The sequence below is a fragment of the Macaca nemestrina genome, chromosome 4 (assembly GCF_043159975.1).
Source record: "Macaca nemestrina isolate mMacNem1 chromosome 4, mMacNem.hap1, whole genome shotgun sequence".
Classification (NCBI taxonomy): domain Eukaryota; kingdom Metazoa; phylum Chordata; class Mammalia; order Primates; family Cercopithecidae; genus Macaca; species Macaca nemestrina.
Genome location: NC_092128.1, coordinates 114,558,755 through 114,577,342, shown reverse-complemented (window position 1 = coordinate 114,577,342; position 18,588 = coordinate 114,558,755). Strand labels below are relative to the sequence as shown.

The 18,588-nt window shown below is 55.6% G+C and overlaps 2 protein-coding genes across 10 annotated transcripts in view; both read left to right on the top strand.

Annotated features, from left to right (window-relative positions):
- The window catches only part of LOC105494211 (glucokinase), a 59,466-nt gene extending 44,676 nt beyond the window's left edge, over positions 1 to 14,790 (top strand). For 5 of the 9 annotated variants that reach the window (XM_071095130.1, XM_071095127.1, XM_011762455.3 and 2 more), the window contains 9 exons: positions 2,460 to 2,622; positions 3,780 to 3,934; positions 5,125 to 5,244; positions 6,131 to 6,226; positions 6,336 to 6,435; positions 8,324 to 8,507; positions 9,536 to 9,691; positions 10,337 to 10,570; positions 10,787 to 11,677. In XM_071095130.1, coding sequence (XP_070951231.1) covers positions 2,514 to 2,622; positions 3,780 to 3,934; positions 5,125 to 5,244; positions 6,131 to 6,226; positions 6,336 to 6,435; positions 8,324 to 8,507; positions 9,536 to 9,691; positions 10,337 to 10,570; positions 10,787 to 10,931 — 1,299 coding nt within the window. In that variant the 5' untranslated portion in view covers positions 2,460 to 2,513 and the 3' untranslated portion in view covers positions 10,932 to 11,677. The other 4 variants (XR_011622344.1, XM_071095131.1, XM_071095128.1 and 1 more) reach the window with 4 other exon arrangements.
- LOC105494212 (myosin light chain 7) lies at positions 14,717 to 17,213 on the top strand. The gene is made up of 7 exons (XM_011762461.3): positions 14,717 to 14,789; positions 15,018 to 15,131; positions 15,306 to 15,381; positions 15,677 to 15,781; positions 16,216 to 16,294; positions 16,509 to 16,557; positions 17,055 to 17,213. The coding sequence occupies exons 1-7, from the start codon at positions 14,787 to 14,789 to the stop codon at positions 17,154 to 17,156; spliced, it is 528 nt and encodes a 175-aa protein (XP_011760763.1). The 5' UTR covers positions 14,717 to 14,786; the 3' UTR covers positions 17,157 to 17,213.
- The last annotated feature ends 1,375 nt before the right edge of the window (positions 17,214 to 18,588 follow it).

Here is an 18,588-nt window from a genome sequence, read left to right as displayed (position 1 = left end):
ACCTCGCTCTCCCAGTTCTCCAAGGGCTGGGCCAGTTCTCCCCACAGCCCTGCAAGGGAGGATCACTCAAGGGCCCTAACTGTCTGACAATACAGCCACACTCTGATCAGCCGCCTGGGCACAGGCTCCATGTCATTGTCCTCTGCCAAGACCTCAGACTGAAATGTTGGCTCCTCCCATGAAGAACCTGGGGCCAAAGGACCAGAGTCCAGGTCTGTGGCCACCAGGATGGGCCACTTGGAGAGAGGCACAAGGGTGGTACCAGGCAGGTGTGAGGGCTGGACCTTTGCAAGAGCAGCATCATTTTTGTTGAGAGCCTGCAGGTATCTTATAATTGGGTCCCTCTGACCAATCTTGTCTGGCGGGAGATGCCAGGCAGGCTCCCCAGGACTTCCTGCCAGTAGCCACTGTGTGCGTGGATTTGGGTGCTGGCCTCACCACAGTGTACTGGCTGTCTGTTCCTGCATAAATGACTTCTGTAAGCCTTTCTTCATCTGCAAGATGGGTGCTGCTGGCACCTCCTCCCCAGTGCTGTGGTGACCCGGCATAGTGTGTGAGGCTGCTATGTGAGGCACCTAATGCAAGGCCTGGCATATGGAGGAATTCAGCAAATGGCAGATGCCTTCACAGTTAGTTCCTGGCATTCTCTACATTGGTGGGTGTAGGAAAGAAAGACAGAGGAGGCAAAGGTTGTAGCTGTGGGACATTGAGGACAGCCTGGATTGCTCCACAGAGCCCTGAGGACATCTCCAGGGGTGTGCTCCGCAGGGGCAGTTGGATTGGAGGGTTGGAGGTCGGGGAGGGCGTGCACTCCCACCCATGCTCAGAGCCTCGGAACAGTGCCTGCTCAGCCAACATGGGTGTTTGATTCTGTGTCTTTTGTCACAGACTTTACCAGCCCCATCCCTTTCTGACCTTGCCTGAGTTTAAAATTCACATGTGGGGTCTCATTAGGAGACATGGTTCTGAACTAAAGATCTGTATCTATTGGGAATGCTTTGGGCTGCAGGAAGCCAAACACCTGACTCACGGTAGCATAGGTGGTTTCTGTCTGCTCCCATAAGCCGCACATGGAGGGTGAATCTGGCATTACTCTCTCCTCCCTACGTTCGCAGTATGCTAACAGCTTTAACCTCTGGCCTTGTTTCTTCATCGTTGCAGGGTAGCTATCACAGCGCTGGTTATCACATCCTTACACAGCTGTGTCTACAAATTTAGGGGGACACTGAAGCTCCTCCCCCTGCTAAAATCAGGCTTTTATTCACTTGTCATTGGCCAGAACTGGGTGACATGCCCAACTCTAGACCAATCATCAGTAAGAGGAGTATAGTATTGCTGTGCCTACCTTAGACTAATCATGGCGCAATGTGCTCCCCACACCAACAAAATCTGAGTTCTAAAAACTGAGGAAGAAGAGGAAAATCGCCATGTTGCCTCCTGTCTGGGATTCAGATCATCTCCAACCCCCTGAGCTTATGCGTAAGACTGTGGGCAAAAGTGTGTGAGTTTTTGTGGAATGGGTCCACAGTTTTATCAGAGCATCCTTCCTTTTTCTTTTTGATTCAAGATGAAAATATCCTTATGATTATTTTTCTCACCACTGCCCAGAGATAACCAGCACATTAACATGGCCTTTTCTCCATGAATAGCACTAGGGTGCCCAGGGGACAGACACATAGCTGTCCACACACCAGCTTGCTGGGTATGCAGAGGCAGAGTCACATCTGCATTCAGAGCCTGTCCTCACACTGCCGTGTGGAGAGCGAGCAGCCACACCATGGGCCGTCCATGCTCACGGGAGTGGTAGTATCGGATCTGAGCTTCGTGTGCCCAGGCGTCTCTCACGTCAGTGCATAGGGACTCTCTTCCTTCTGTGGCCCAGTGTGCCCATGCCACAGATGGCTTCAGTCAGCAGACACCTCCTTCTAGACACTCACGCTCACTCCTGGCTGGCCCTTAGCACATCTGTGCAGACTGGCCCATTTATTTTCTGGTGTAAATCCCAGAAGTAGGAGGACTGGGTCTCTCTGATAGCAATGCCAGCTGCCTGGCGCCCTCCAGACAGGCGGCTCAAACCCCACCTCGCCAGCTCTCCCTGTTAGTCCCTCCTTTCCCTGGCTCTGACCTGAGGGACGAAGCAGGGTGCTACAGGACGCTGTGCCACAGGGATATCGTCATGGACAGAAGCCACTCTGCCCTCTGCTGCTCACCCCTCCAACACGCCCCGGGCTGCATTTGTTGAGTGGCTGGTCCCAGACTCTGCTCTTCTGACTTGCCAGCTGGTTTTACCTGTAGTAAAGTTTGAGATGATGGGTCATCCTGAACCCGGGGTCAGAGGACAGAAGGAGGCCAGCAGCATGTGGGGGAGATGGCCCGTGAGGCCCTCGGCGTGTGGGTGCCTGGTGACAGCCCCACCCTGAGTCCCCAGCCCTGCTGCTCCCATCCCCCTCCTTGTGCAGGTAGAGCAGATCCTGGCGGAGTTCCAGCTGCAGGAGGAGGACCTGAAGAAGGTGATGAGACGGATGCAGAAGGAGATGGACCGTGGCCTGAGGTTGGAGACCCATGAAGAGGCCAGTGTGAAGATGCTGCCCACCTACGTGCGCTCCACCCCAGAAGGCTCAGGTACCACATGGGAACCGGCTCCTCATCCAGAAGCAGCTGTGGGCTCAGCACTAGCTGGGAAAAGAACCCCAGGCACTCCCAGACTCACAGCCAGTCCGAGACAGAATCTCCTGGGGAGCAATGAAGTCCCCAAATTGTGAGGCCAGTTCTCACCCTTGGCTCCTCTGGTCCGGCCCTGGGGCACTCGGACTCACCCTGGAGCTGGCAAATCTCAGGAAAACTGACTTTTTAAATCTCACTCCTGGCCAAGTGCAGTGGCTCACCCCTGTAATTTCAATACTTTGGAGGCTGAGGCAGGCGGATCACAAGGTCAGGAGTTTGAGACCAGCCTGCCCAACATGGTGAAATCCTGTCTCTACTAAACATACAAAAATTATACAGGCATGGTGGTGCATGCCTGTAGTCCCAGCTACTCAGGAGGCTGAAGCATGAGAATTGCTTGAACCCGGGAGGCCAAGGTTGCAGTGAGCCAAAATCATGCCACTGCACTCCAGCCTGGGTGACTGAGACTCCATCTCAAAAAAAAAAAGCTGGGCACAGTGGCTCATGCCTGTAATCCCAGCACTTTGGGAGGCCGAGGGGGGCAGATCACAAGGTCAGGAGATCGAGACCATCCTGGCTAACACGGTGAAATCCCATCTCTACTAAAAATACGGAAAAAAATTAGCCAGGTATGGTGGCAGGCACCTGTAGTCCCAGCTACTCGGGAGGCTGAGGCAGGAGAATGACGTGAACCTGGGAGGCGGAGCTTGCAGTGAGCCAAGATCACGCCACTGCCCTCCAGCCTGGGCGACAGAGCGAGACTCCGTCTCAAAAAAAAAAAAAAAAACCTCACTGCTCCCCATGGGCACTTAGGGAACGCCCAGCCCAGCTCTGCACTGGCCATTGCACTAGGTCCTCAGTTGGTCCCTGGGCTCTTGGTGACTCTGTCTAAGGCAGGAGTCTCCCATTGACTTTTCCCCAGCTGACCTTTGACCCCTCCACAGTTGACGCTGGTGTCCCCAGGTGTCTGGTGGCCCCTTGTCCAGCTCCCTTGGTCCCTTTGTGCCTTCCCTCCTCCTCTCTGTAATATCCGGGCTAGTCACCCGGGGCCCACCCAGCCCAAGGCCAGCCCGTGGGTGCCCCTGAGGCTGACATACTTCTCTCTGTGCCTGTAGAAGTCGGGGACTTCCTCTCCCTGGACCTGGGTGGCACCAACTTCAGGGTGATGCTGGTGAAGGTGGGAGAAGGTGAGGAGGGGCAGTGGAGCGTGAAGACCAAACACCAGATGTACTCCATCCCCGAGGACGCCATGACCGGCACTGCTGAGATGGTGAGCAGCACAGGGGCCAGGGCAGGGGGCCAAGGCCACGCAGGATCTCAGGGCCCAGCTAGTCCTGACAGGAGGTCCCACCCATCCACCAGGGGTGGGGAGAGCGGGGGCTGGAGGACCACCCAGCCTCAGAGGCAGCTGGAGGCCTGGGTGAACAGGACTGGCCAACATGTCCCCAAGTCCCACAGTCACCATCTGACCAGCATTGAGAGGGGAACGGGCTGAGGAGGGGTTAGTGGCAAGAGGAGCCCCAGCCAGTCACACTTTGTCCAGTTTACCAGAGGAAAAGCCAATGTGTAAGAACAGAAATGTGACCCGGCAGCCAGTGCACTCCCCACCTCTCCAAGGGCCACCCCTCGCCCTCCACCAGCATGCACAGAAAGTGGGGTGACAGCAATCACAATGTCTACCCAGGCAGCAAGGACCCCTGACCATGGGGAGGACTGGGGTGCAGGGGACCCAGAAGCAGAATGAGGCCTAGGGGGAGCTGGGCAAGGCCAGAGCCCCAGCTGCAGCCAAGCACGTGGCCAAGGCCAGCTCCTGGAGAGGCAGGGCTCCGAGGCAGGAGGCTGCCCGTGGTTGCCCGTCCTCACACCCCTGCGGCTTGCTAGCCTGTCTATGGGCTGGGCGTGAATCAAGGCAGTGGGGATGATGTGGGGACTTCCCTGGCCCCAGCAGCCAGTGAGGAGCCTGGTCAGTCAGCAGAGCATTCAGCAGTACCCAATTCCGTGGAGAGGCCCGTGTGAGGGGAGTCAGGGCTGGCCTTCAGCAAGGATGGGTGGTCAGGACACCTGGAAGTAGGAAAGGAGACTCCAGGTGCTGCAGACAGAAATCAAGGATGCGCCTCCATCTGGAGCCTCAGGAACAGCCGGCCAGGCCTGAGACTGGACTTTACAAGGTTCAGCTGGGAGGGCTAGGCTGACAGAGCACAGCTGGGCTGGGGACCAGCCTGCCCTGTGTTGCCCTGTCCCAGGGGCCACTGTCAGCAGGTCTTTGGCATGGGGGAGGCTTAGGGCCTGAGCCCAACGAGCAGCAGTGGAAGAGGAGAGGGAAACTGCGGACAGGCCTGGCATTCAGTGGCCAGGAGGTGCAGTGTTCCCTGAGGAATAGCTTGGCATGAGGCCCTGGGGAGGGCTGCAGGCCGGCGCACCCCCCCATGCCAGATGGTCACCGTGGCGTGCATCTTCCAGCTCTTCGACTACATCTCCGAGTGCATCTCCGACTTCCTGGACAAGCATCAGATGAAGCACAAGAAGCTGCCCCTGGGCTTCACCTTCTCCTTTCCTGTGAGGCATGAAGACATCGATAAGGTGGGCCAGGTGGAGGGACAGAAGGCAGATGAGGGGAGGCATAGGCGCCCCAGAGGAACTCTGCCTTCAAATGCAGCCCCCATACCCTGTGCTCAGAAGGGAGATCTGGATTGAAATTGTGGCCATGTCACCTGCCACCTCTAATGCTGTGGAAAAGAAGCATCACATTAGCTAATTCTGGCTCTGCACCCTGTGAGGCACCAGCTGTGATCACCCCACTACAGTGGAAAGAGCAGCTGGTAGTGGAGTGGGGCTCCAACTCAGGCAGCCAGGCTCCGGGTCACCTGCAGGCCACGGTCATGTCACAATGCCTCTAGCTGAGTCAGAAATGTGAAGGAACTGAGATTCTACCCTCCCTGCAAGCTAGCAAGGTGGCCTGCCAGTTACATCTGTGCATGCACACACACACAGAGTCATCTATGCACGCACATAAAACATGAGACCTTTGGGTCAGGGAGAAAGCCAGTTCCTCACTCACAGCAGAAGCAGCAGCCAGAGCAACATCTCATGTGGTTTTCCAAGCCCCAGTCCCTACAGAGACACAGAGAGGGACAGGTGGCACCTGTGCATGCAGTGGGGTGCCTTGCAGGAAGGAAATCCTGATTTTACACCGAGCTGCTTCCTGCAGGCCCTGCCTTGACTCTGGGATGACGTCTCAGAGCTGTGCAGTACAACATTCTTAAATTGGCTGGGACTCAGAAATATGAGATATTCAAGGAGAATCATTCCCAACACCTCTCAAAGCTATGGGGCTGCTCTGAGCCTGTTTCCTCAGCTGTAAAGTAGGGTGCATACGCTTGTGGCCCTAGGCAGGAGGTAGTGACAGGCCCTAGCACCCTGCCTCTAACATATGTCAAGCAGCCATGAGGCCTCCCTCTCCCCACAGGGCATCCTTCTCAACTGGACCAAGGGCTTCAAGGCCTCAGGAGCAGAAGGGAACAATGTCGTGGGGCTTCTGCGAGATGCCATCAAACGGAGAGGGGTGAGGGGGCACCTGTGACTGCCAGGGGGGCTGCCCTGGGCCACCCACCCCAGCACTGCCTGCCTTTCTCCTTGGCTCCCAGCATTGCAGCCTCTGTGCTTCTTGGCAGGACTTCGAAATGGATGTGGTGGCAATGGTGAATGACACGGTGGCCACGATGATCTCCTGCTACTACGAAGACCATCAGTGCGAGGTCGGCATGATTGTGGGTAAGGACTCCTTGCACCCCTGCCCCTTCCAGACTGCGGAGTCGCCCTGGATACAACAGGCTTTACAGGGCCCTGTGGGGTGAGGACCAAAGTACTTAACAACCGGTGACGTCAGAGCCGAGCCTGGCGCTGGAGCCTGGGTGGTCTTGGGGTATCAAAATGGAAGCACTGTGTACAGTAGGAAGCATTTCAACGCCGTGATGCCACATGTATGCCAGCTGCACATCCACCTCGCCCATCAGGATTATAATTAAAACACTTTATTTGGTAAATTGACCAACTGGACAGATTTGTCCAAGTGGAAGAGGATAAGCAAAAGTGGTGCCATTCCTACCCGAATGGTCTTTCCACCGGCCTGCCCCTGCCCCTGCCCCCACCCAAAGTGAAGGCAGGTACCAGGAAAGGGAGCAGCAGCCGGCCCCTCCCAGCAGAGGGGTCTTCCACACCAACTCAGACCTTTCTCAGAAGTTCCAGAGGTCATTATAACGAGCTTTCACTGAGGAGCAATCCAATCAGATCAGGTATCTGCTGTGCACATGGGCGTGTGGTTCTATAATTCTCTTCCATTCTCACCTTTCAGAAGGAACATTGTCTTTAAATCCAGCATCTAAATGTGAGCCCCAGCCATCCCTGCTGTGATCCCCCTAGCCCTTTCCACCCTCTGCTCCGGAGCTGCCTGGGGCTCCCCAAGACACTTCCATATGAATTCCCACCAAGCCAAGCTGCAGCTACTCGGCCCAGGCATAACCCCTCCTGGGGCAGAGGTGGCAAGGAGTGACCCACGGCTCACATCTGCCCCATGTACACTCTTGACTCTGCTCAGTGTTTAAAAACATGCTTATAACAATTACCAAGATCTGAAAATTAGGAGAATTCACATCAAAGTCTGGATTTCTGTTTGTTCATAAAAAACTAGAAGGCGGCCAGGCAAGGTGGCTCACGCCGGTAATCCCAACACTTTGGGAGGCTGAAGTAGGCGGGTCACTTGAGGTCAGGAGTTGAAGACCAAAATTAGCTGGGTGTGATGGCACATGCCTGTGATCCCAGGTACTCAGGAGACTGAGGCAGGAGAATTGCTTGAACCCTGGAGGCAGAGGTTGCAGTGAGCCAAGATCACGCCACTGCACTCCAGCCTGGGCGATGGAGTGAGTGAGACTCCGGCTCCAAATAAATAAATAAATAAATAAATAAATAAATAAATAAATAAATAAAAACTGGAAGGCTAGGCATCAATGAGCCCTGATTCCTATGTGGCAGCTCGACTGACCAACATTTGAGTTGCTGTCCCTGACAGCTTTAGGGGTGTGCAGCCCACAGTCATGCTAGCTTGAGGCTCTGCTGTCACCAGTGTGAAACTATTAATAACTTGTGAACAAAAGACTCCATGTTGTCACTCTGCACAGGAGCCAGCAAATTACAAAATTCCACATCCGGTCTTGTCTACAGGAGCCTCTGAACTGCTCCCAAGGGCCCACACCATGCCTTACTTTGGGCTGCCATGCAAACATGGCTCATGACAGAGAAGCTCAAACATGTGCATGGGCAGTGCCAGAAAACAAGGGTGGTGCATAGACAAAATAAAATGATAATGTACCACAACCATTTCTTTGATACACACTGTTAATCTCAATCCTCCCAACCACCTAGGTAACAGGCAGGGAAGGTGTTATTGTTGCCTGTTAGGAAAGAGGACAGTCCAGAAAGCTGTCCCTAGCCACTGAAGCAACCCAGGTCTTCCAGCCCCAGGGAGACCCGCCTTTCCATTCTTCCAGGCAAAGCAGAGACAGGCATGGGGGAGCGGGAGAGGTGGGGCTCCTGTGGGCAGGAACCAGGCCATACTCCAGGGCAGTGCAGCTCTTGCTAACAGTCCCCCCGACCTCCACCCCAGGCACGGGCTGCAACGCCTGCTACATGGAGGAGATGCAGAATGTGGAGCTGGTGGAGGGGGACGAGGGCCGCATGTGCGTCAACACCGAATGGGGCGCCTTCGGGGACTCGGGCGAGCTGGACGAGTTCCTGCTGGAGTATGACCGCCTGGTGGACGAGAGCTCTGCAAACCCCGGTCAGCAGCTGTAAGGATGCTCCCCCTCCCCCACAGCCCAGGCCCTGGGCCGCTCTGGTGCAGCGGCAGATGGGAGCCGGGCCACTGCCGATAATGGGCTTGTTTTTAAACAACTCTGGGGAAAAGCAAACTGACAATCCTTTCGTAAGCTCCATCCCTTCTGCTCAGTCATGACCTGCACCTGTGAGAGATGAAGGGTTAGTCCCAGTTGTGATTTGATAAGCCCAGTCCTCTCTCCTTCTGACAGGTGATTGTGCATGTAGAGGAGGCTCTGAGACACCCCCAGTAAGGTTTCTGGGTTTAACCCAACATTCCCCAAAGTATGTATTTGGCCACATTCACAGAAAGAATATTAGTCTTTTGTGGAATGCTGCGGGTTGGCAGTCACAGCTTGGAAACCAACCCAGAGAGAGTTCATCATTAACCATGGCTATCACTTGTTAACCACCTACTGCGCCAGGCCTATGCTAATTATTTTATTAGCGTCCTCTCTGCCGCTCGCAGGCCTCTATTATTATAGGTCAGTAGTATTCCATTTATTTAAATTAAATACGGAAGGTCATAGATTAAGCAAGAAAGTGCCAGCAACATGGTGCGTGCCTCCGACTGGGCACTAACCCTCCAAACCTTAGTTTCCCCAACCATAAATGGCCGATGAACAGCAGCTCCGGATGCAGCTAAAGGACTGAAGCTCTAGGTCCCGTGCTCGGCGCAGGGCCTCCTGCAAGGAAGGTTTCGGAGGGACTGGATGGGGTCTTTGAACTATCTGTCTGTCCCTTCACTGAAGTGGGCCCAGGGGCAGGCCAAACTTGCTCCCGTGATTGAGTTGGATGTGCACGTTCCTAATCCCTGACGTTTCTAAACTCTGGTTCATTAACGAGGGAAAGACGGGAACCGGATGGGGGAGTGGGGATCACAGTGCCCCACGTGGCCGCCTCGTGACCTCAATGGGGAAAAGTGGCGCCGGTTCCCGGCTTCCACCTGCACGAGGGGCCCTCCCTCGTGCCTGCTGATGTAATGGAGCTGCCCTGTGTCCAGGTATGAGAAGCTCATAGGTGGCAAGTACATGGGCGAGCTGGTGCGGCTCGTGCTGCTCAGGCTCGTGGACGAAAACCTGCTCTTCCACGGGGAGGCCTCCGAGCAGCTGCGCACACGCGGAGCCTTCGAGACACGCTTCGTGTCGCAGGTGGAGAGGTGTGCGGAGAAGGGCAGGTGCAAAGGGCAGGGGCTGGGGACGTCCAGTCCGGGCACTGCAGACTTGGTCTCAGGGAGAGACTGAGTCCCAGGCCCGTGGCGCAGGGACAGGAAACTAGGGCCTGGGGCCGGATTCCGGGCGTGGGCGGGGCCTGGGGCGGGGCACAGGGGGCGGGGCGGGAGTGGGCGGGGCCCGAGGCGGGGCGCTGGAGGCGAGGGCGGGACAGGGACGGGTCCGGGGTAGGAGGTGGGGTCCGGACGGGGATGCCAGGAGCAGGGATGGGGCGACCCCGCGTCCGGGCAGTGTCGCCATCCGTGAGTCCCCTCGGTGCTCCCTGCCCGCCGTGGCGGTGCTCTCTGGATCCTGCTGTGGCCTCACTTCCCTGGCGGAGACCCTGGGCTTAGTTAGAGGGAGCAGTACTAACCAGGTTACTGCTGGTCCCTAGCGGAAACGCTTTGACTGGTTGAGGTGAGCAGGATCGCCCCATTTCTCCAGAGAGGGGCCCCGGCTCAGCCAGGAAAGAGGCCGCCGCTGGGTGGACGGCTGGCAGGGGCCCCTCCCTGGAGAAGGAAAGGCCGCCGCTGGAGGGGGATGGATTGTCGGAGCCACCCTCAGCGACCGCCCTACCTCCTCCCGCCCCGCAGCGACACGGGCGACCGCAAGCAGATCTACAACATCCTGAGCACGCTGGGGCTACGACCCTCGGCCACTGACTGCGACATCGTGCGCCGCGCCTGCGAGAGCGTATCTACGCGCGCTGCACACATGTGCTCGGCGGGGCTGGCGGGCGTCATCAACCGCATGCGCGAGAGCCGCAGCGAGGACGTAATGCGCATCACTGTGGGCGTGGATGGCTCCGTGTACAAGCTGCACCCCAGGTGAGCCCGCCGCGCCCTCTCCCTGGTAAAGTGGGGCCCAAAAAGCGAGTGCTCCATGGTTCCTTGTGGCTCCCAAGCTCCAAGATTTTGTAATCCTCTTCTCGTCCCCCTTGGCCTAGATTTGGGGGAAGGGTCGACTTCGTGCAGGATGCCCGGTAATGAATGTGGAGGATGGGCTGGGAGGAGGGACGGCAGCCCTGCTTCTCTTCTGCCCAGCTTCAAGGAGCGGTTCCACGCTAGCGTGCGCAGGCTGACGCCCAGCTGCGAGATCACCTTCATCGAGTCGGAGGAGGGCAGTGGCCGGGGCGCGGCCCTGGTCTCGGCGGTGGCCTGTAAGAAGGCCTGCATGCTGGGCCAGTGAGAGCAGTGACCGCCAGCACAGGGAGGATGCCACAGCCCCACAGCACCTAGGCTCCACGGGGAAGTGCTCCCCACACGTGCTCGCAGCCTGGCGGGGCAGGAGACCTGGCCTTGTCAGGACCTGGGCTGCCTGCCATCCCGCTGGGGAACCCAGCGGGCCTCTTCCCTCAGTCATTCGGTGGGACAGCCCTAGGGCCCTAACTGGGGTGCGGCAGGAGCAGGGACAGAGACTCTGGAAGCCCACACCTTTCTCACTGGAATCAACTTCCTAGAAGGGAGTTGCTCACTCAGGACTTTGTTGCATTTCCACACTGTCAGAGCTGTTGGCCTCGCCTGGGCCCAGGCTCTGGGAAGGGGGCGCCCTCTGGATCCTGCTGTGGCCTCTCTTCCCTGGGAACTCATCTTGTGTGGGGAGGCAGCTCCAACAGCTTGACCAGACCTACACCTGGGCCAAAAGGGCAGCCAGGGCCTGCTCATCACCCAGTCCTGGCCATTTTCTTGCTTGAGGCTCAAGAGGCCCAGGGAGCAATGGGAGAGGGCTCCATGGAGGAGGTGTCCCAAGCTGCAAATACCCCCAGAGACCTTTTCTCTCCTGTACCCCCATCCCTGAGTGACTTGTGATTCTGGGATGGACCCTCACAGCAGGTGCAAGAGACAGAGCCCCCAAGCCCCTGCCCCAAGGGGCCCACAAAGGGGAGAAGGGCCAGCCCTGCATTTTCAACTCCCACAGCACTGGCTCAGGAAGAAACCCCAAGCAGCATTCAGCACACCCCAAGGGACCACCCCATCATACGACATGCCACCCTCTCCATGCCCAACCTGAGACTGTGTGAGTTTTTTAATTAAAAATGTTAAAAGTTTTAAACATGGCCTGTCCACTGTTCTTTGACTTCTGTGCATAAGGACTGTGGGGACAATCTATAAAGAGTCAGCGTCACATGCATGAAGATACTTCAGTATCTCGGCCATGCCCTCCAGACAGCTCCTTCCAGCCAGCCGTGCCCCGGGGAGTGTGAGGAGTGACAGGCCAGGCTGTAGGAACAGGAATGGGGTATCATGGGGGATGGCAGAGTAGTGGACAATACACTGCCTGGCCGGTGCCCCTGCTTGCCTGCCCATGGAATGTGTGCAGAGAGAGTGCCAGGCCAGGTGCTGCTCTGGGGAAGTGGGGGAATGAAGCTGGTCCTGCTGCATGTCAGTCTCAGCACCGTCCTGTCCAGTCAGAGCCACTTAGGTTTGCCAGTGAGTGGAGGCCCAGATACACGTTGGATTTCTAAGATCCCACCAGATGCTCCTATTGGTGGAATGCCTGTTTAGAGTTAGCCAAACATAGGCCTAATGCCATCTTTCTGTAGCATAAACACAGTGACATAAATACATATTTGTGCGATTTTCATGCATGTTCATTTTTCGATGAGAGACACCACCCAGCTAATCAGGAACAACTGTTTTGTTTCCTTCAGATCTTAACCCAAAGTTGTGATTTTGAAAAGTCATGTCCCCCTTCAGATTTCTTGCTATCTGCTACTTCTCATGTGGAATTGCTTTGGATCTTCTTAGTTCTCTTGAGTCTAAATTAGTCCTTATAAGTTAGTGCAAGCATCTGATTACTTTGTTATCATTACTGTTATGTTCAAGCATTCACAAAGTGGAAAACATTTTAATATCAATTGCTTCCTATTTCTCCTTTATATTACAGTTCAGGGCATTGTATTAATTCTTAAAATTCTATATGTAGGTAGGTTATATGTCTGAATTGAAATGGCTGAATTGAAATAGATAAAATGAATTTCTTTTCTAGATAACAAAGGGAGTGTCATAAAACACTTGTTATGGGACAGTGTGATGGCTCACGCCTATAATCTCAGTACTTTGAGAGGCTGAGGTGGAGGATTGCTTGAGGCCAGGAATTTGAGACCAGCCTGGGGCAACATAGCAAGACCCCATCTCTTAAAAAAAAAGTGGGGGGCTGCTGGGCACGGTGGCTCACGCCTGTAATCCCAGCACTTTGGGAGGCCAAAGCAGGTAGATCACAAGTTCAGGAGTTTGAGATCAGCCTGGCCAACATGGTGAAACCCCGTCTCTACTAAAAATACAAAAAGTAGCCGGGCATGATGGCAGGCGCCTGTAATCCCAGCTACTCGGGAGGCTGAGGCAAGAGAATTGCTTGAACCTGGGAGGCGGAGGTTGCAGTGAGCAGAGATCGCACCACTGCACTCCAGCCTGGGCAACAGAACAAGACTCTGTCTCAAAAATGAATGAATGAATGATGAATTTTAAAAAGAAAGAAAAAAAAAACACTGGGCAGGGTGGTGTGCACCTGTAGTCCCAACTATTCCAGAGGTTGAGGCAGGAAGAAGCACTTGAGCCCAGGGGTTGTCTGAAGTGAGCTCTACTCATGCCTCTGCACTTCAGCCTGGGTGACAGAGCTCAGTGGCTCACACCTGTAATCCCAGCACTTTAGGAAGCTGAAGCAGGCAGATCGCCTAAGATCAGGAGTTCGAGACTGGCCTGGCCAACATGATAAAACCCTGTCTCTACTAAAAAAAATAATTTTTTATATATATATATATAAATTAGCTGGGTGTGGTGGTGCATGCCTGTAATCCCAGCTGCTTGGGAGGTTGAGGAACGAGAATCGCTTGAACCTGGGAGGTGGAGGTTGCAGTGAGCTGAGAATGCGCCACTGCACTCCAGCCTGTATGAGAGTGAGACTCCGTCTCAAAAAAAAAAAGGAATTTAAGGAATTTAAAAGAAAACTCTTGTTATATAAAAAGAGTATTGGGTGTGACACATGAGAGCTCCTGCACTCTACCAGTCAGCTACTGACAGACATGGGCCTGGCTCCAGTGGAGGGGCAGCAGCCAGTGAGCCCAGCCTGGGGTGACCCACTCCTGCTGTCTCCAGGATGTCCCCTGTTTCCCCAGCCCCTCTGCTGTGCCCTCGGCCCCAGAAGCTGGCAAGTCTGCTTCTCTGGAACAGCATCACGCAAGCCTGCCCATCGGCTCACTGTGCACCAGGCCTTCAGGGAATCCAGATGTCAACCAGGCTGGGTGTTCAGGAGAGGCACAGAAGCCAGGAATACAAACACATCAGCCACCAGGCAAATGGGAAACGTGCCCCAGAAGCTCCCCGCTGAGGATGTTAGGGAGAGCTTTTTGAAGTAGTGTGGTTGAGATGGGGCTTGAGGAAGGCAAGGTTCCAAACAGCAGGGCAGACTAGGGACAAGGCAGACTGCATGGGAGGGCAGCTGATGGAGCTCCCTCACCCTCCAGAATTACCCCAAAGCCAAGCAAAGTGTTCTGCCTGGGGTCACAGCTAGCTCGGGGATGCCTTCTGCCCCTTCGTCAGAGGGGCAAAAGGTCAGAGCCTAGGGTCACCAAAACCTCTGGGCAGCCCAGGGGGGTCTCAGGCCACAGACCATTCTCAGAACTACCCACTGCCTTCCCAAGCCTGGGGGGGTCCCTGGACTGACCCTCCCCAGCTGTCCTCTTGCACTGCTCAGGGTTCTGGCTGGACTGGCAAGGAGGGGTAGTCAGATATGGGAGTAACTGGATCCCTTCATCAGGACCTAGGGTGGTGAGAGCTTTGAGCCTGCTGTGCTCTGGGCAGACATTGTGCCTGGCCCTGCCAGGATGGATAGACAGCAGGATGTTACACGTTGAGGACATGAAGGTCATCAGGAATGTGGCTGGAATCTGTTAGGGCCTTCATCCTCCCCCAGCCCAGGCGGGGGCTGCCAAGTTTGGTCCTGTCCTCTGTTCCTCTCCTTATTTGGACCTTCAGGTGATAAGCCTGAGACATAAAGGAGGCTGGGCCCTGCCACCACGACAGCAGCCACACCTCTGCAGAGAGAATGGTGAGTGCCTGCTGGGGAGGAAAGGCTAGCAGTCTCCCTGGTGCTGGCCTTTGGGCTGGGGGAGCAGAGTTTTCTGTGCTTGTGTTTGGTCGAGGGTGGTCCCCAGGGAGAGGAAGAGGATCCTGGCCCTGGCTCTCCTGGGAATGCTCTGGGACGGTGCATGGTGGGTGGGATGGGGAGACTTTGAGGAGGTGGGGAGAGGACCCCTCCCTACTCACGGTATTGCAGGCCAGCAGGAAGGCGGGGACCCGAGGCAAAGTGGCGGCCACCAAGCAGGCCCAACGTGGTTCTTCCAACGTCTTTTCCATGTTTGAACAAGCCCAGATCCAGGAGTTCAAGGAAGTGAGTGCCCACTCCCAGCAGCCTCAGACCCCATCCCGGCCTGCCCAACCCCACCCCACATACACACCCCCCTTCTATCCTGACCTTGCCCCTTACACTACCCAGGCCTCTCCCCTTCCTCCCGCCTTCCCTAGAGCTGGGAGCTGCTCCCAACTGAAGGCCCCCATCCCACAGGCCTTCAGCTGTATCGACCAGAATCGTGATGGCATCATCTGCAAGGCAGACCTGAGGGAGACCTACTCCCAGCTGGGTGCGTGCACCCACCTCCCACCCAGCCCCACCCTGCAGACTGGGGCCCCTGCTCTGAGCTGCTGGGTGGGTGGGAGTAGCTGGGGGGACAGCACCCCGCTCCCCTGCTTCCCCTTCTCCCCATCTCCTCACACTGCCCTTCCCCCCTTGTCACGCCTTCCTTCCACTTCACCTCCCCGACCCACAGCTGCCTCTGCCCCTCCAGCCCCTGCGGCCAGGATAGAGGGAGGGTGGCCTAGGCCCTTCTGGGGGACACCCAGGGTCCTGGTGTGTACCTCATGCCCCACCCCCACCAGGGAAGGTGAGTGTCCCAGAGGAGGAGCTGGACGCCATGCTGCAGGAGGGCAAGGGTCCCATCAACTTCACCGTCTTCCTCACGCTCTTTGGGGAGAAGCTCAATGGTGAGCCTGGGACAGAGCTGGGCACCCTTGGCCAGGCAGGGAGCCTGCACCCTGCCTGAACCCCACCTGAACCCTGCCTGAACCCCACCGGAACCCTAACTGTATCTGGACCCACCTGGACTCTTCCTAGCCATGGCCCATTCTAAGCACCTCCTGTGCCCCAGAATCCCATGTGCACTGGTCACCCCAGTGCTGACTTGGGGCCAGGAAACGTGCCTTCAGCCCCCACCCCAAATTCCAATCTCCCAGCCAGGCTGCCCGCCTCAGGAGGATGACCATTCCCAGCCCCACTGATCCTCAAGAAACACTTTATATTAGGGAATACCCCCACCTCTTCTGGGATGCGGGGGGCTCCTCATGCAGCCCAGTTCCTGCTAGGCGGGACCTGGGATGCTGGAGACATGGATGCTCACCTGGCTGCCTTGGCCTCCCAGGGACAGACCCCGAGGAAGCCATCCTGAGTGCCTTCCGCATGTTTGACCCCAGTGGCAAAGGGGTGGTGAACAAGGAAGAGTAAGTGTGGGCCCAGCCAGATGAGGGGCACAGTGGTGGAAGCAGAGAGGGGGGTGAGGCCCCTTGTGAGGGGGGCTGCCTGTACTTCGGGGCCTTATACTACTCTTTGGGGTGCGGCCAACCCTTCCCTACGCCATGAGAGCCTCTGTACCCATCTTCCCTGCGCAGCCACTCCCCCACAGTCTCCTGCTCAGACCCTCCTCACTCCCCGCAGGTTTAAGCAGCTTCTCCTGACCCAGGCAGACAAGTTCTCTCCAGCTGAGGTGAGGCTGCCCAGCCCCTTCAATACCCATCCCCAGCACCTTCTCTGGGCCTCACCCATGACCCAGAGCCCAGTACCAGTGAGGCAGTTGCTGGAAGGGAGAGCCAGGGGCCTTTCTGGAGGAGGTGCCATCTCTTTTGAGACCTAGAGGGTAAAGATGTGGAGTCAGAAAAGACAGCATGTTGCACCAGGCAGGGAGACTGTACACAGACCCGGGGAAAAGCAGATAGGGAGAGGTTTCGTATACTTGGGGTGGGCCTGTGCCTGTGGCTGGAGGGGCGCCCTTTGCCCCTTGGCCCCCATTTGCACCGACTCCTCACTCTGCCCAGAGTCAGCCAACAGAAAAACATTAACCCAGAGTCTGGGGTCTAGGGTTGAAAAGCTAAGGCACAAAGCACAGATGCAGGGGGCAGGCAGAAGGGCCACAGGACTCAGGTGAGGTCTCTGCCCAGCTGGGCCAGGAGCTAGAGGGCTACCTCTCACCAGTGCCCCCTGCAGGTGGAGCAGATGTTCGCCCTGACACCCATGGACCTGGCGGGGAACATCGACTACAAGTCACTGTGCTACATCATCACCCATGGAGACGAGAAAGAGGAATGAGGGGCAGGGCCAGGCCCACAAGAGGGTACCTCAATAAACTCTGTTGCCAAATTGGAATTGCTGTGGTGTCTTTTCTGTGACAGATGGGCTGGGGACCAGCCAAGGGGGATCCCAAGGTCCCAGTGCACACATCACCATGATCATGGCCACCATCTACCTCCTGGGAGCTGGCCCCTTGCCAGCTCACCTTGATTCACTCCCATGCTGCCAAGTGAAGTGTGAACTATGATCATGCCTAGTTCACAGATGAGGACACTGAGGCCCAGAGAGTGTGAGCATCTCGCCAAGGCCAGCCATCTAGAAGAGGAGAGGGTGGGATTTACACCACCTCCACCAAGCCCAGGAATGAGCCACAAAGTGGGCACTGCCCAGCTACTTGGGGCTATGTAGAGAAGAGGCTGCTTGCTGGACACTCAGCAAACTCTGCCCAACAGCCCAGCAGGTAGGCAGTATTTTCTGTTGCTTAGAGAGATTACAAAAGTCACGAACTGCCTGAGTTTCCACCCCAATAGCAGGCCACCAGCCCACTCCACTGAGCATGCTGGGACACTGGGTGAACAAAATCAAGTACCATTAGGATTCTACCACATGAGTTTGCTTGTTCAACAAGCTGATTTCATAAAGTAAGGGATCATGTTATAATCCAAGCTCTACAGGTGTAAGTTGTGAAAGACTGAAACAAACCAAAAAGATCATAGGTGTCTGGTTATCTGATTTGATGGGGTATCTGAACCTTTCGTTGTCTTTGAGCTGTTTCAAAACTCTGTAAATTATTATTATTTCTTTTTTTTCTTTTTTTGGATAGAGTCTGTCTCTGTCACCCAGGCTGCAGTGGCATGATCTCAGCTCACTGCAAACTTCACCTCCCAGGTTCAAGTGATTCTCATGCCTCAGCCTCCTGAGTAGCTAGTATTACAGATGTGCACACCATGCCAGGCTAATTTTTGTATTTTTAATAGAGACACGGTTTCACCATGTTAGCCAGGCTGGTCTCGAACTCCTGACCTCTGTTGATCCACCCGCCTATGCCTCCCAAAGTGCCGGGATTACAGGCGTGAGCCACCGCACCCTGCCACAACTCTGTAAATTATAACTAATAGCAAGGCAATGGTTCTTCTCTATAAACATGCAAGTAAGTGTTGTCCAGTGGAAGCACAATTGATTTTTCCCTTCTCTGTGGAAGAAGCCAATTTTGCCTATATTAAGCAAATTCATCTGGGCATTCCTAACAGTCTACACATGCACTGGCTCTTTGAATTCTTCTCTGAACCAGGCCCAGGAATGAGCCACAAGATGAGCACTGCCCAGCTCCTTGGGCTGTCACATCTTATTGATTCCTACGTGAATTCACAAGTAAATAATATTTGGCAGTTGTTCACTTAGTATGCAATTCAAGATTTTGCTTTAAAAATATTATCCTTTCCCACTGCTG